Source organism: Vigna radiata, chromosome 6, assembly GCF_000741045.1.
Source record: "Vigna radiata var. radiata cultivar VC1973A chromosome 6, Vradiata_ver6, whole genome shotgun sequence".
NCBI lineage: Eukaryota > Viridiplantae > Streptophyta > Magnoliopsida > Fabales > Fabaceae > Vigna > Vigna radiata.
In genome coordinates this window covers 1,958,728-1,974,096 of record NC_028356.1, presented here as the reverse complement: position 1 = coordinate 1,974,096, position 15,369 = coordinate 1,958,728, and the positions used below count along the sequence as shown (strand labels likewise).

At 31.4% G+C, this 15,369-nt stretch overlaps 2 protein-coding genes across 2 annotated transcripts; both read left to right on the top strand.

Moving 5' to 3' along the window:
- Window positions 1–4,842: 4,842 nt before the first annotated feature.
- Window positions 4,843–6,538, top strand: LOC106764372 (disease resistance protein RML1A). Its single transcript, XM_014648658.2, has 3 exons — window positions 4,843–5,440; window positions 5,611–6,114; window positions 6,202–6,538. The coding sequence occupies exons 1-3, from the start codon at window positions 4,983–4,985 to the stop codon at window positions 6,443–6,445; spliced, it is 1,206 nt and encodes a 401-aa protein (XP_014504144.1). The 5' UTR covers window positions 4,843–4,982; the 3' UTR covers window positions 6,446–6,538.
- Window positions 6,539–8,267: 1,729 nt separating this feature from the next.
- On the top strand, window positions 8,268–14,287 carry LOC106765190. Its single transcript, XM_014649723.2, has 7 exons — window positions 8,268–8,656; window positions 10,095–10,235; window positions 10,337–10,702; window positions 11,802–12,047; window positions 12,523–12,615; window positions 13,175–13,375; window positions 13,821–14,287. The coding sequence occupies exons 1-7, from the start codon at window positions 8,345–8,347 to the stop codon at window positions 14,034–14,036; spliced, it is 1,575 nt and encodes a 524-aa protein (XP_014505209.1). The 5' UTR covers window positions 8,268–8,344; the 3' UTR covers window positions 14,037–14,287.
- The last annotated feature ends 1,082 nt before the right edge of the window (window positions 14,288–15,369 follow it).

Below are 15,369 nucleotides of genomic sequence, written 5' to 3'. Positions count from 1 at the left end.
AAATGGAGGATCACTCCTTTATGAACCTCCTCGAGAATAAATTATTCACAACTATTTTATATGAATATCAACGGCTTATATCTACTTTGTTTCTTTCCCATCTACCTTCCTTATATTCTTTTTAATCAACCATCTACCTAATCTTCTTTATCATCAACTTAATGTTGATTTAACCTCACTTAAATGTTCATTAATATACCCATCTCTTTAATCATGCTTTGCTGGAATATTTTATCATTTTTCATCATGATTTAAGAAAGTCTATGTTAGATTGCTATAATGATAACAAAATTAGCTCCTTGAAAAAAAAAATAACTATGATTTTCTCCAACAAACTATTATAAAAATTGTACTTTATTTTTAATAGTCATGGAAAACATTTTCTTAACAAATAACATGTTAAAGTTATATATATCATTGTTGTCAAAAGAAAATTACTTCACATACCTTTTGTTAAAATAATGTTATACATTTATAATTTAGTTTAGGGATGAAACACAATTTTTCATAATTTAGAAGGAAAAACATATTTAATCCTAACAAAATTATTTAATATATTCTCTTTAATTAAATGATTTCTTTTGTATTTCTTTCAAAGAAAAGTTATTTGTAAAAAGAGAAGGTTGAGAAAATGTTTCAAATAGGAAACCCTTATTTTTATCAAGATTAGTGTGTTATCAGATCTTCCAAAATTATGATCATCAAAATTGATCCTTTAAAAATCTAAAATGTTGCTACATTCTTCCTTATCAAGAAATATGGTGATATAAAAATATATAATTAGTTTTTTTATTTAAAAAACTGAATAATAATTTATTTTTTTGGAAAAATAATATTCCAAGACTCTAGTTTTTGAAGGACCAACTTAATTGTTTAGTTTTACACACAAAAAAAAGAAAATAAAATAAAATATTCACTCCAACTTTACTCACTTCAAATACATTCTCATAACCAGCAGTATTGCAATTATTAATTTTTTCCTTTCTTATTACAACCAAAAGCTGAAAAACTTGACCTTTAATTGTTGAAACCAAAGGCAAGAAAAATTAGCTGGCTCCAATTAAAGGTAATTTACTGGGTCTAAAATGAACAATAATGAGGAGATAGGTTGAACAGTGTCTGTTCTTAGATGAGTGAAAGCTTGCACTAATTTAAGCTGTAGGTATCTAGATCACCTACTGAGACAGAAGCTGTAAATGATATGCTGATAAAATTTTAGGTCTTTCATTAACATGGCAACTTTTTTTAGGAACCCTTCACCTGCCTCAAACTCTATTCAATGTTTTCATGTACAATTAAATCCACTGGTATCTGCTTATAATAACTGCTGGAGGGCCACACAGAACTCTTACCAAACTGGTAAATATTCAGTTTTCTTCACTCAACCATCCTCATAAAAAAACAAAACTTACACTACTAATATAAGACAAATTTACAAACAAATTTTCAAATCACGTTACGAGGTTGAATTAGACTTAAAATCTATTACGTACTGATATAAGATAAGTTTAGAGATGAAAGACAAGTATATAATATACAACAACATTGAATTAGGCTTAAAATCTTATTTTTAATATGATTAATGTCAATTGATTTTGCATTTCTTAACATGCATTAAGTAAATCTTAAATGTTAAACCATTTGTAGACATCCTTTTTACTTTTCTGGTGAATCCATCTGTGGACATCTATTGAAATTCACATGCACCTGTACATATAAGACCAAAACAATAGAAGTGATTCGGGAATATGAACTGGTACGACAATACTTCTGAAAAGTGCAATGCTAAGTAAATTGTAAGTTTTCAAAAGTAACGCATAATAATGGCAACTAAAAGCATATAAATTTGCTAAGACTGTACTGACACGGAATTAGAAAGAACTGATCCAGTTTATCATGTTATACCTTCTGTATCCGTCTGCATTCAGTGAAGGACCTTGACTTTTCTTAGATTTTAATGTTTTACAATGAGGTGAAGCCATTAACTTGCACTTTTCTTCTGAGATTTTAATGTGTGCCTAGGAATCGAATCCATTTATATGTAAGTTTTGGAAAAAGAAATCATAAGTGCACAGTGTGATACTAATCTAGTCACTAGATGAGCATCATAACATTCTATGGTGAATCCTTACTAATGGTTTATAAACAAATCATTGATCTCTAGATTTTTCAATCTCTTTACCGATTTGACTGTTTTCGGAAACTCTCACTCACATTTTTGTAGTCTCTTTCTACCTCTAATGGATTATTCTCCATACTCACCTTGGGGAAAAATTTCACCAATCTAGAAAAATAGTGTTATCACAAGTTTTTTTCTCCCACATGGTTGCAAAGTGTTTGCAAAAGGCCAAAAAGACTAGCCTAGAGAAAAGAAGTCTTAACTCTTTACAACATTGATCACTTGGCATGAACATCACTGACAAGACTAAAGCTTTTAACAACTATGAAAACCAGACCCTTAAGCAGACAGATGGAAGCTCAAGACCCAATACAAAACTTAAGGAGACTCATGACCAGAACAAGAACTAAATTAGTTTAGGAAACTTTACAAAAGATAGTAGCTAATTGAATGGAAGTGCATTTACATGATGGGGTCCAACATGTGGAGGCTCACATGAGAGAGGTGTTACTGACATTATTGCTTGCTTGCTTGGAGTGAAAAACAATATAAGATCAACAAACCTAGTTATGTTGCTTTTTCCTTTGTAAAAGGGTATAAATACTTTCGGAGATGACAGAAGGTTTTGAGCTATCATTTGAGATGAGAAAACTTCTCTGCTAGGGTTCTTCCATGAACCATTTGATTTCTTAATTCTTACCATGATTCTTACTTCTGTTAGCTTCTCTGCTGCTTTGTAAACTGGCAGAAAGGGATATTGGACGACAAACATGGTGTTCCATTGATGTTTGTAATAGAAACAATTTCAAACGTTAGTCCTTTTTGCATCCAGTTTTCTTCCAAAAAGTAGCTGCTGCATGTTGAATGCATTATTAATTGGTTTGCATAAAAGAATAATGTTGGTAGATGTGAGAGCACTGAATTACAGAACTATTTCATGAAGCTACCTTAGAAGTTATAATGGACAGGGTGACTAATGTAGAGACAACTGATCGTTATACTGGATCGTACACATTCATATCCTATGAAGGTAACAGTATTCCATGCAGTAATTGACAGGAAAACAGAAAGCAGACTCTGAAAAAGTTGACTCATCGATCATTATAATTAAAATAAAAATAAAAAGCTATTTTAAAGATAACTTTTTCATTTTCCGAAAAAAATATATATTTAAACATGATGATATTTTAACAATTTTTTAAAAATAAATTATTAATTACTATTTTATTGATTCGAATATTTAAAATTAACCAACAACAAACTACGCATAACACATAAGTTATTGTAAAAAAAAAATTATTAAAAATATATTTTTCTATATTTAACTCTCTGATTTTACACATATTTAATGAGAATTTGACATTAATGGATATATTTTGATTTTATGTTCAGGTGGTATCAAATATATTGCATACAAGTAATAAATGTATTGAATGATTTGAAAAAAAAATATATGAAATAATTTGTTAAATCCGAGATTTTAATTATATAAATACACACGGATATATATATATATATATATATATATATATATATATATATATATATATATATATATATATAATCGAATATGAAAAGCTAAAAGCTTCAACTCCGTATTGTCCATGTCGATGCCCCCACTTTCTTGGAAGCAGTATTTCATAAATCAATACATATCTTTACTCTACAAACTAATTTATTTGTTTATTGTTAACGTAAAAAAAGTATTTTAACAATACTAATTAAAATCGTAAATGAAAAATTTAATAAAATCTTGACTTGACGAAGTTTCAGATCTTTATTGTATTTTTAATCAATTTTTTATTTATTAAATATTCAAATTTTTTATATTTTCAAATTGAAATATTATTTTTAATGTTATCATTTTCACATCTGGTTTTTTCATTACATGCCAAGAAATGTAATGTTTTGTCATTAACATAAAATAATATTATATTTATTATATCATTTTAATATTGTTTTGTGTTAATATAAAAAATTTACATTTTTTAATACAAAAATAAATATATAAGATAACGAGAGACAAGATAATAACTCATCTTATGAAAAATTAAACCGTAGAGATCTAATTAAAAAATATTAAAAATTGAATTCAATAGACTAAATAAATTAATATAGAAATATATTCATTAATTTACTTTCAATTAATATTCTAACATATTTATTCTTTTATTTATACTGTTTAACTATTAAGTGGTCGAGGAATTTTACAGAAGGATATCGTATCAGAGACTTAACTTTGAATTTCTTTTATATATAAAAAAAAGAATATATAAATAAAAGCATTTGAAAGATAGTACGACGTTGGAATGTAATAAATAAAGCGAAGTTTTGCATTCTTGGAGAAAGATAAAGCAAGCGGTATTAGATTCTGTCTGAAAGCATAACAGAACTGACCAAGGGAACACACAACATGAAGGAACGAACAAGTAACAGTATTCAGAAAGGAAAATAAAATTTTAACTCCATTTTTTCACACCATTTTGACACTGCACACGTGTCAAAATGTGGTTGGACGATTTCAAATTAAAAAATAAACTTTGTTTTTTCTCTTTCAAATATACCCCTACCTCAACTTTTTTTTAATTTAAAATCGTCCAATCACATCTTGACACGTGTACAGTGTGCTGTGCAGTGTAGTGTGCAGTGTGTGTCAAAAAATAGAATAGTGTTAAATATCATTCTCCATTCAGAATCAATTCTGTTACAGAAAAAAAAAAGACATCTTGATGGTACCTTAGACAACAAGTTCTCCGAAATTGCTTCAAAAACTTTAGTTACGCGCTCAGTAAAGTGATGAGCAAGCAGAAGCTCCTATTTATGATGAGTCTGAAATTGCGAGATTGTGAGAGAGAGGCATAGCATGGAATCGGAACAGTGTTACGATGTTTATCTGAATTTGAGTGCGAAAATCCACTTCGGCTTCGGCGGAAATCTGTGGAACGCGCTGCGGAAGAAGGGGTTCAAGACTATGATGAGCAACGAGGGAATGCAGAGTGGTTCCCAAGATTCACCCTTTCTTCTGAGAGCAATCGAGCAATCTAGAATCTCAATCGTTGTTTTCTCCAAAGACTACCCATGGTACACTTGGTGTCTGAAGGATCTTGTCAAGATTGTCGAGTGTATGGAGACCAAGAACCAATTGGTTTTCCCAATCTTCTACAAAGTCAGGCGCTACAACGTCAGGGAACAGAAGAAATCCTACTGCGATGCCTTCGCCAGACACGACAAGAAGTTCGGGAAGGACTCCGACAAAGTCCGCAAATGGAGGTCTGCTTTGTCGCAAGTCGCCAAATTGCATGGACTCATCGCTCTATCTGGGTACGTAAACTTTTCTAACTCAAATCCAAAACAATTTGCATCAGTAGGGTTATTTTAGTTCATTCAAAACACTCACATTTGATGTGTCGAAGTCGTACATTATTTGTTTGTTAAAGTACTAGGTTGTCCAATTAATTAAAATGTGTTGTGTTGTGATCTTAATTTGATAGGTATGAATATGAGCATGTTGAAAAGGTTGTGGAAATGGTGACTCGATCCTTGTCTCGGTACGATATCTTTATCAATTTTAGGGGATTAGATACACGTTACTCCTTCACGGGTTTTCTGTATCAAGCACTGTCCCGAGAGAGATTCAAAACCTTCCTAGATGAAGAAGAGTTGGAAGACGGGGACAAAATTCCATCGTCTCTTAAAAAAGCCATCAAATCGTCAAGGCTATCCATTGTTGTTCTTTCTGAAAACTACGCAGATTCCTCATCGTGTCTTGCTGAACTTGACACCATCATGGAGTGTATGAAGACCAAGAATCAGTTAGTTTGGCCAATATTTTACAAAGTGGAACCCACCACCGTAAGGAATCAAAAGAGCACTTATCACGAAGCCATGGCTGCACATGAACAAAGATATGGAAGTGACTCTACTAAGGTGTCGAAATGGAGACAGAATTTGTCTGAAGTTGCTGACTTGAAAGGATTCTCCCTTCAACCTAATCAGTAAGTGTTACATTTTCCTCTACTTGAAGGGGACAATGATCATGAACAGATAAATTAAAATTGATTTTTTGTTTGTTTATTTTGTAGGTATGAATTTAAACTGGTGGAGGAGATTGTGAAAAAAGCCATTGAGAATGATAATGGAAGATACTCCCATGTAACAAGTCTTGACTTGAGTGAAGGCATGAACAATGGTGATGAAAATGAGTTGGCTAGTTCGAGTCCAACGGTAGATGATAGAGATTGCATCTCTATATGCAGTACTAGCTTGAATGAACACACCAGTAACAATGATGATGAAGATTGTTTCTCTGAATCAAGTGTGGGCTAGTAGGAAAACTTCTTACTTCTTTTTACAGGGCCAAAGTTACAAAAGGTGTAGTAAGTAATGTGATATATAGATATACTGTATACTGATAACATTCTCTACAAAGTAATATATATATATATATATATATATATATATATATATATATATATATATAGTTTGTGTGTTTAATGATAACACTTTTTGTAAGAGTAAAGAGTTGTGTTACTGCATATTTTTAGATAATATTAGTTTCTAGCAGTTGATCTTTAATTCCTCTGCTCCTTACTTGTACCATAGGCACAATATTTATCTGTGGTACTATTTTTTAATCGACAGCTAATTTCTTATTATCTTGTGTTAAATTTCTCAATTTTTGCAACTGATAAATCATTACGTTCAAATTTTGCAGGTTCTGTTTTCATTTAGAATAAAGTTAAAGGAAAATTAATTTGGGGTATTCGATTTGTCGTCCTACAAAGTAAATGTATATTTAGTAAATAAAATAGGAGATGAGTTTTTGGATAAATAAAATATACATATATTTAAAAAAGTTAAAAAATGACTGTTAATGGATTATTTATTAAGTATTTAAAAAAAAATAGGCTTAATACCGTTCTTCTATCTTTAAGTTTTTTCTGGACATATCATTTATTATTGACTAAGAACATTATGTGGCAAATTCAAGTTAATGTTGAGTAAAATGAACATTACATCACTAATGTTTTTAATACCATCAGAAAAAAAAAATAATAACTTTGACTATTTTTATAAAATATAAAACCACTCTGAACTATTTTTGAATAGGAGAATCATTTTAACACCATTAATATAACACATAAGTGTCCTTAATTGCATTATGATTTTATAATATAAGATGACAAGATGAATGAAAGGAAAAGGGATAAACTACATAATTTTTACAAGAAAGGTCATAATGATTGTAATATTGGTCTCCGGTGCTGATTTCTTTGTCTTATCAATGGCTTCTTTTTTTGGACATAACAATGATACCTCTTGGAGGGTAGTTGCTAAATTGTTTAGCTTTTGTGGCTACTTGCAGACAAAATTGTGATGAGATATGACTAATCAAAATCAAAATATGTTACTTGCACGATTAGCCAACAGTGGCAGCAGTTTTCAATCAACAGATGAAGGGAAAATAATACAAAACACATTCTTTGAGTATCATAGCTTCATAGTTGTATGTTCTCACATGCCTAATAAATGATATGCATCTGCTTCAAGTGACAAACATCGTCCTTCCAAAAGGAGATAAGTTTTAAAGGAATAATTGAAATATTTCCTAAACCTAGAAATAATCGAAGGAAATAAGTTTTAAAGGAATACATTTTTTAATAAAAATGAAGAATGAAAGTTGCTACTTTCTTTATAAACTTTTTTGTTTTTCATATATTTAAAATTTATCTTTATATATACAATGCAGAGCATACCTTAAGTAATATGCATATATTTGTATTGAATTAAGATGGTTGACCAACAAAAATTCTGTTGTCGTTTTTTTATTCTTCGATATTATAAAATTGAACAATAATATTTTAACAATTATTTTTTAATAATTTTTTTACAACACATCATGTGTCATAATTTTATTAATCTATTTAAATTTATTTTAAAAAAATATTTGAAAAACACCAATCACAAGTGCGTTATCAAAAAATTGTTAGAAAAAAGACTTTTCCTATCAAATTTAATAAAGAAGAGTTTGTGTAAAAAGACTGTTGATATGATATCAATTCTGGAAACAATACTACGTAAAAATTCTGTATTTAATTAAATAAAATAAACATAAATATTTAATAATAATAAAAGAAAAGAAAATATCTGATTTTTGATCCAAAGAAAATGGTTTGAGGAACAGAGTTGACTCTCCAGAGCCATTTGTTCAGCTTCGATTGTGCCATGGCGAAGAAGGTAGCGTGGCTGCTGCTGCTCCTCCTGATATCGGCGTCCGTGCCGGGCCTCAAAGTTTGGGCCCTGAAAACGCCGTTTCACCTGCGAGACGTGCTTCCTCTGCTGCCGAGGCATGTATCGTGGCCCATCATGACCCGCCTCCACAGCGCCGTCGATATCCTCCCCGTCTTCGTCGGCGCCGCTTCCTCCCCGGATAACGCTCTCGAGTGGAAGGGCGCCTGCTTCTACGAGAACAAAGCATGGATGGTGTTTCACAACAAGAGCCAAACTGAATATGGCGGCGGAACCCTTCACATTAAGGTTGCTTTCTCCTCTGTTTCAATCTCAAGTTTTGGAAATCTGGTTCACTTATTTGTGCAAAAAATAAAATAAAAAAATCAAATTTTATTTGACAAGTTTTGTTGACTTGTTGTTGTGAACTTCTATTCGCTCCTCATGTCTGGCACTCTATAGGGTGTCCATCCTTAGGTTTTACCCCCATCAATCTCAGAATTCAAACCAATTAAGTTGGCTTGAAATTTGGACCTGTTTTGATCCAATTTGAACCAAACCAATTAAATTCACGGTTGTGGTTGACGAACCCTAAACAAGCCAGTTATATTAATTTTTTATTATGTTATTATGCCTGGAGTTTTATGATAATCTAATTATTAAAAATATATTGTTTTTACCTCTTAGTGTCACAACTATGTTTGAATTTTTGGACAATTATGTATTTTTTTCATCTGTTAAAATAGAATTTTATATTTCTGTGTAACATAGGAGGTGATTGATATGAATCAAATCCACCCATTCGCTGGTATGGTTCAGGTGTGAAAAAATTTGGAAAATGAAAACTAATCCAAATCAATAAAAAGATTGGTTCTGATTTTATTTTCCTCTAAACCTGATCCTAACTTATCCATAAGATTAACAATAGATGTACTATTAGAGCAATGTCACTCTCTCAATAAATGCTATTACTTTTATTGAGACAAACAGCGCAGTCAATTTAGAGATAAATTAAAGTTTAAATAATTCATATTTCATTGGAAATTGCGAACGTCAATCGATTTTTTTTCCTGAAAAGCTAAAACTGCAGTAATTAAGATAGTCGGTAAAAGACTATGTGAACTTCAATTGATGAAACTGTGAGCCCGAAAGATACTTAAGGCCAGACATATCTTCATATCGCTTGGTTAAGGGAAATTCGTTATATTCATTAGTGTTTTGTTGTTTTTTTTTTACGGTTTAACTAATCAGTAGCCAACTTTTCTTTCAGTCCCTGTACCTGAAAACTCCACCTTTGTCCCCTGCTTGTTAGATTTTTCGGTAAATGGAGAAACAAAGACTTCAACTTAAAAAAGAAATTGTTCATTTATGACTAAAACGCAGAGATTTTGGATACACAAACTGAAATGAAGAAGTTTATGAGGTAATGGGACCAAATTATTAATCAAACTTTTTATTATTTAAAAGTAATGCTCAGAGTAGGTGTGATTAAGAATTTTTTCTGAATATTAGAATGCGTAGATTATGTTATGCGATTGAAGCGTAATTTGGTGGATTTTGGTTGGATATTGGTCATTTGAAAGGTTCAGAAATCTGCCTCTGGTGGTTCTGTTATACTGCAGTAGAGGAGTTAAGAAAAGTTATTGAATGTCAGTATTTTGCATTTGTTTTCTCCCTCTCTATCTGTGTTTGTACGGATTTGGGATTCAGCGGGAGCTGATTGATTTATACCTATGCGCTGATATAGGTTAGCAATGCTCACAGTTGGACGTGCATGGATCTTTATATTTTTGCTACACCATATCGTGTAACATGGGATTACTATTTCCTGGCCCGGGAGCATACACTTGAGATCAAAGCATGGGAAGGAAAAGCTGAGTATGATTATGTAAGTGGCTTTCTTTCTTTTGTAGACTGTCACTAAGTAGTGTTTCTTGAAAATTGGAACACATTTATGTTTCAGAGATCCTTAACCTCTTTTGCAAACAGGTGAAAAACCATGGATTATCAATTTTTCTCTTGCAAGCTGGGATGTTGGGGACCCTTCAAGCACTTTGGGAGGTGTTCCCTCTATTTTCAAATACTGGATGGGGCGAGAACTCCAATATTAATTTTTTGGAGAAACATATGGGATCTTCTTTTGAAGTGCGCCCTCAGCCTTGGGTTACAAATGTCAGTGCTGATGACATCCATTCTGGAGATTTCCTTGCTGTTTCAAAAATACGAGGTCGGTGGGGTGCTTTTGAGACTCTAGAGAAGTGGGTTAGTGGAGCCTATGCTGGTCACACTGCTGTTTGCCTAAGAGACCCCAATGGGAAGCTTTGGGTTGGAGAGTCAGGACATGAAGATGAAAAGGTAAAATATCTAAGTTGCTTTACATGTGCTGGTTCTGCGCAAGATTTATTATATATTTCATTGCATTGTTATCAATATCATACGAATCACGATAAAGAAACGTACAATTTGATTCGAGCAGCTCGTGACTTGAATCCTTGAGCGAGTGTTTGGTGTTCCAATTGCCCCATGGATAGTAGGAATCACATAAGAATTGCAGGTTGCACATGAACGTTGATTTTGGTGCAAGCAACCACGCACCAAACTAGTTTGGGTCATTGTATCCTGTTCATGTTTTCCACTCATTTTTTACTTCAATCAATCCCAGGGAGGCCCCATTGTATCCTTTTCATGTTTTTCACTCATTTTTCTTGTCTTCTAGTCTTCTTTGCCTCTTCCAGTCTAGCCAACTTGCTAGCTTGGTGGTCCCTTGTTCTCTGGGGTGACCATACTGTTGAACTTGAGGAGGCATTGATCGTTTGTCCTTGTGGCTGTTATGATTTGGAAATCTTGATTGTTTTGTAGCTTATATGTCACTCTGTCATCTATCTGACTCAAAATGCTAATATATGATATGGGAATATATATATATATATATATATATATATATATAGAAGGACCCACAAATAAATGAAAAGGTCATAAGGACCAAGCTCAAAAGCATGATTATATTTCAAGAACTAAAATTGAATTTAAGTCTTATGGTTCAATTTGCGATCTCTAACACTGATCTTCCAATTCACGATTTGTACATTGATTCAACTATCATGCTTCATAGTCATTTCATGATTATTTCATTAAGGTTTTATATTTTCAACCTTGGAAAGTAATATTTCTGGAGTCCTATGAAATTTTAGGTTTTGATATAATTTAAAAATAGTTTTTTAAGTTTCTTAAGTTAACCATGTTATAATCAGGAAACAAGATTATGCTAAGTTTAAGTTTTAAAAAGTGATTAAAATCAATGCATATCATGTTAACGTATATAGATTTTCTTTTATGACAAATAATTCATTGTGGTAGTTTGATTGTTCGATGATGGTAAAAGTATGGTTTGTCAAGTCCTCAGCTGCAGTCAAGTTGCTAGCTTTATATTTCCTTCCTCATCTTTTGTTTGCAGGGAGAAGATATAATTGCTTTGATGCCATGGGAAGAATGGTGGGACTTTGAACTGACTAAAGATGATTCCAATCCCCACATTGCATTGCTTCCGTTGCACCCTGACTTGCGTGCCAGGTTTAATGAGTCTGCCGCATGGGAGTATGCACTGAGCATGATAGGAAAACCTTATGGTTACCATAACATGATCTTCAGTTGGATAGACACTTTAAATGGGAACTATCCGCCGCCCTTGGATGCTAACGTGGTATTGATATCAGTTCTGCATGAATTTCATTTTATCTGTGTTAACACTAGATTCAACTATATTGAGTTTTTGCACTGTTATGCCAAACTGGAGCATTTTTTGCCTACAATTTTCTAACAATTATATGAATTATTTCAAAGAGAGAATAAATAAACCACCTTACTATCTTGCATAAATTCAACACGAACCTTGTACTAAATTGTTTAAATAGTATAAACATTTGTTTGAATTAGAGTACCACAGGTTCATGTAGCTTTATGTATCATGGCCACAAAGGAAGACCATTGTTATTCAAGAAAATGTTCATTCATAAAGAAAAAAATGATGGATAGATTCACAAAATGTGGTACCGATTATTGACTATGTGTGGTCTCTATCTTCTGCCCTTGCCATCTTTTGTTTGTTTGAGCCACATGCTACATAGCTTAATGATTTATGAATGAGTCTTTGGAGCATTTATTTTATTGCTATGCAGGTTGCTTGCGTTATGACAATTTGGAATCAACTCCAACCTGCGTATGCAGCAAATATGTGGAATGAAGCCCTGAACAAAAGACTTGGAACTGAAGTATGCTGCAATCTGGTTTCTTGCTCCAATACACACACTTGAAAAAGGAGAATAATAAGATTTTTTTTTTTTTTCAGAAAATGTGCTATAATTTGACATATATATATATATATATATATATATATATATATATATATATATATAGAAATTTAAATAGTACACAAAGCGAAGTGGATAATAATTCAAATGTTACAAAAATTTAACATTTTATTCTCACTTTCCTGGCAAAATTATGATACACAATCTAAACATTTTTGGCTTATGATACTGAATTAAATCAATTTATTCTATTATCTAGCATAAGTGATAAGATGATCGTGATGTGATCAATACCATTTATTAGTAAGCAATTTGCAATTGGAATTCGTTCACATATATATATATATATATATATATATATATATATATATATATATAATTATTCTAGGTATTCTTGGACCTTGATATATAACATATGTCAGACTAGGCATCTCATTCTTTTATAACTGCTTTGTCATGATATTAAATTTCCCCTTAGTTAAAATAAGTGAACCATGTGGCCTTTTTTCTGTTTCTACAGGGACTTGACCTTCCAGATGTTTTAGTAGAAGTTGAAAAGCGTGGATCATCTTTTGATGAACTGCTGACAATTCCTGAACAGGATGATTGGGTCTATAGTGACGGGAGGTCAACATCTTGCATTGCTTTTATACTTGAGATGTACAAGGAGGCAGGGCTGTTCGATCCAATTGCTAGTTCTATTCAAGTGACAGAATTTACGGTGAGAGTTTGCTAGGAAGTTTTTTGGAGGCTTTTTAATTTACTCACACACAAAATTTTACTCAAGTAATTTACTGTCATACCCTTATGTGGAATAATAAAACCATTAGGCTCAAATATTTGAATTAAGTAGTAGTTTGCAATTTGTATAGTCCACAAACTTTAGGAATTTTATCTTTACTCCAAAACCCACATGATTAGAGGGGAAATAGAAATGGGAGGAGATGGATTTTGTCTCCTTATTTCAGCTTCAAAATTTTGAACCAAACAAGGGATTTCTGTAAAAATCCTTCTCTTCAACCAAACTCTACTTAGGTAAACTTGCTAGGTGAAATAAGGTTATTTAGCAAAGTTGATACTAGTTCATAATACAAGATAAAACACTTCATTATTGTAGTTTCTTGACCAGGCGCATATGGAACTTAATTTTTGTGCAATAAATGCAGATAAAAGATGCTTACATTCTCAATTTTTTTGAGAACAATTCTAGTCGCTTACCAAAATGGTGCAATGATGGAGACACTGTGAAGCTTCCTTATTGTCAAATTAAAGGCAAGTATCGAATGGAATTACCTGGATACAACACCATGCAACCATACTCTCATATGAATGAAAGGTGCCCATCTCTTCCTCCTAAGTATTCCAGAACCAAGGATTGTTAGAAGTATTCAATTTTTTGCTCTAATCTTAGGGCGATTACGTCATCAGATTATTTAGAAGACTTCGATTGCTTAGGAAAATGAATTATTGTTGTATCCATTTGCATGTTAGAAAAAAGTTCAAACAATTCGATATTGCGTGTAAATATATATTCTTAGAACTTATATTAGACACTCACGCAATCTGGATCATCTATGTACCTAAATTAAACAGTGTAAATATATGTGATTTGAATATCTGTACTTCCTGCAAATTAAGTTTGAATAAGTTTCATATGTAAATTTTTTTTATAAGCCTTGCATCTGCATTTTTTTTTGTCTGTAAAATGAGTTTGGCATCTGTGAATGTATTGAGAACTTCAAGATTTTGCCGTAGCAATTGTTGTTTGCTCCAATTCAGCACTTTGAATGTAAAACTTGTTAGGGTGTGCTCACCCTTTTGTTGGAATTAAAATTTGAGTTAAAGATATAATGAAGTATAAAAATCAATATTTTAAATTAAATCATTGGTCAAGACATTCGTTCATAGTTTAATGGTTAAATTAAATCCATGTGGAATCCATATGAATAAAATTATCTGTAACAATTAAAAATACTTGAAATAATATTAATAATATATAATTCGTAACTTTGTGATGCTAAAAACTAAAATAATACATATATTTATAAGTGTTTAACATTTAAAAGTTTAAATAAAATTTGTGTTATACTTAATTGAAATCTCAATAATATATATTAATATTTGTTAACAAAAATGTGTGGAATAAAAGAAGAAAACGGCTGATATTTTAAGTTGATTTTTGTTTTAGTTGAGAAAAAAGTTATAATTGTGAATTTTTTAACCTGTTTTGTTAGCAAATTGATTGGTTTTATGATTTACTTTGATAATGACTAGCGAAAAAATTTCATAGGTTTATTGTTTTAGGTTGGTCTTGAGTGTCTTGATAGAAATGATAACTAGTGTATAAAGGAAGAAGTCTCAAATTTATTTAGGTTGAATGTACTGTCATATTCTTTTATAAGGTTAGTTTGTGTTCTATTGGTAAGAATCTCTTAAGTTTTATCTCCTTAATTTTTCAGAGTATATTTTTTGCATTGATAACCTCCTTAAACAAGTTCGGGTAAGAATATCTCAGGTGATATCTCCTCAAATTTTCTTTGGATAACGATACTTTGAAAATATATTTTTGACAACATTTTAACATCGTAAACATCGTATCATTCTGTGATTGATTCATGTTAATGATTATTATTATAGATTATAGAATAATTTTAAACCAAGTAATAAAACAAACGTGAAAATATTATTATCTATTTTCTAACATGTGGTATTATA

Coding starts and splice junctions, on each gene's coding strand:
- LOC106764372 (XM_014648658.2), top strand. CDS start 4,983: ATGGAATCGGAACAGTGTTACGATGTTTATCTGAATTTGAGTGCGAAA. Junction 5,441..5,610: donor GGACTCATCGCTCTATCTGG/GTACGTAAACTT, acceptor TTAATTTGATAG/GTATGAATATGAGCATGTTG. Junction 6,115..6,201: donor TTCTCCCTTCAACCTAATCA/GTAAGTGTTACA, acceptor TTTATTTTGTAG/GTATGAATTTAAACTGGTGG.
- LOC106765190 (XM_014649723.2), top strand. CDS start 8,345: ATGGCGAAGAAGGTAGCGTGGCTGCTGCTGCTCCTCCTGATATCGGCG. Junction 8,657..10,094: donor GCGGAACCCTTCACATTAAG/GTTGCTTTCTCC, acceptor GCGCTGATATAG/GTTAGCAATGCTCACAGTTG. Junction 10,703..11,801: donor CAGGACATGAAGATGAAAAG/GTAAAATATCTA, acceptor TTTTGTTTGCAG/GGAGAAGATATAATTGCTTT.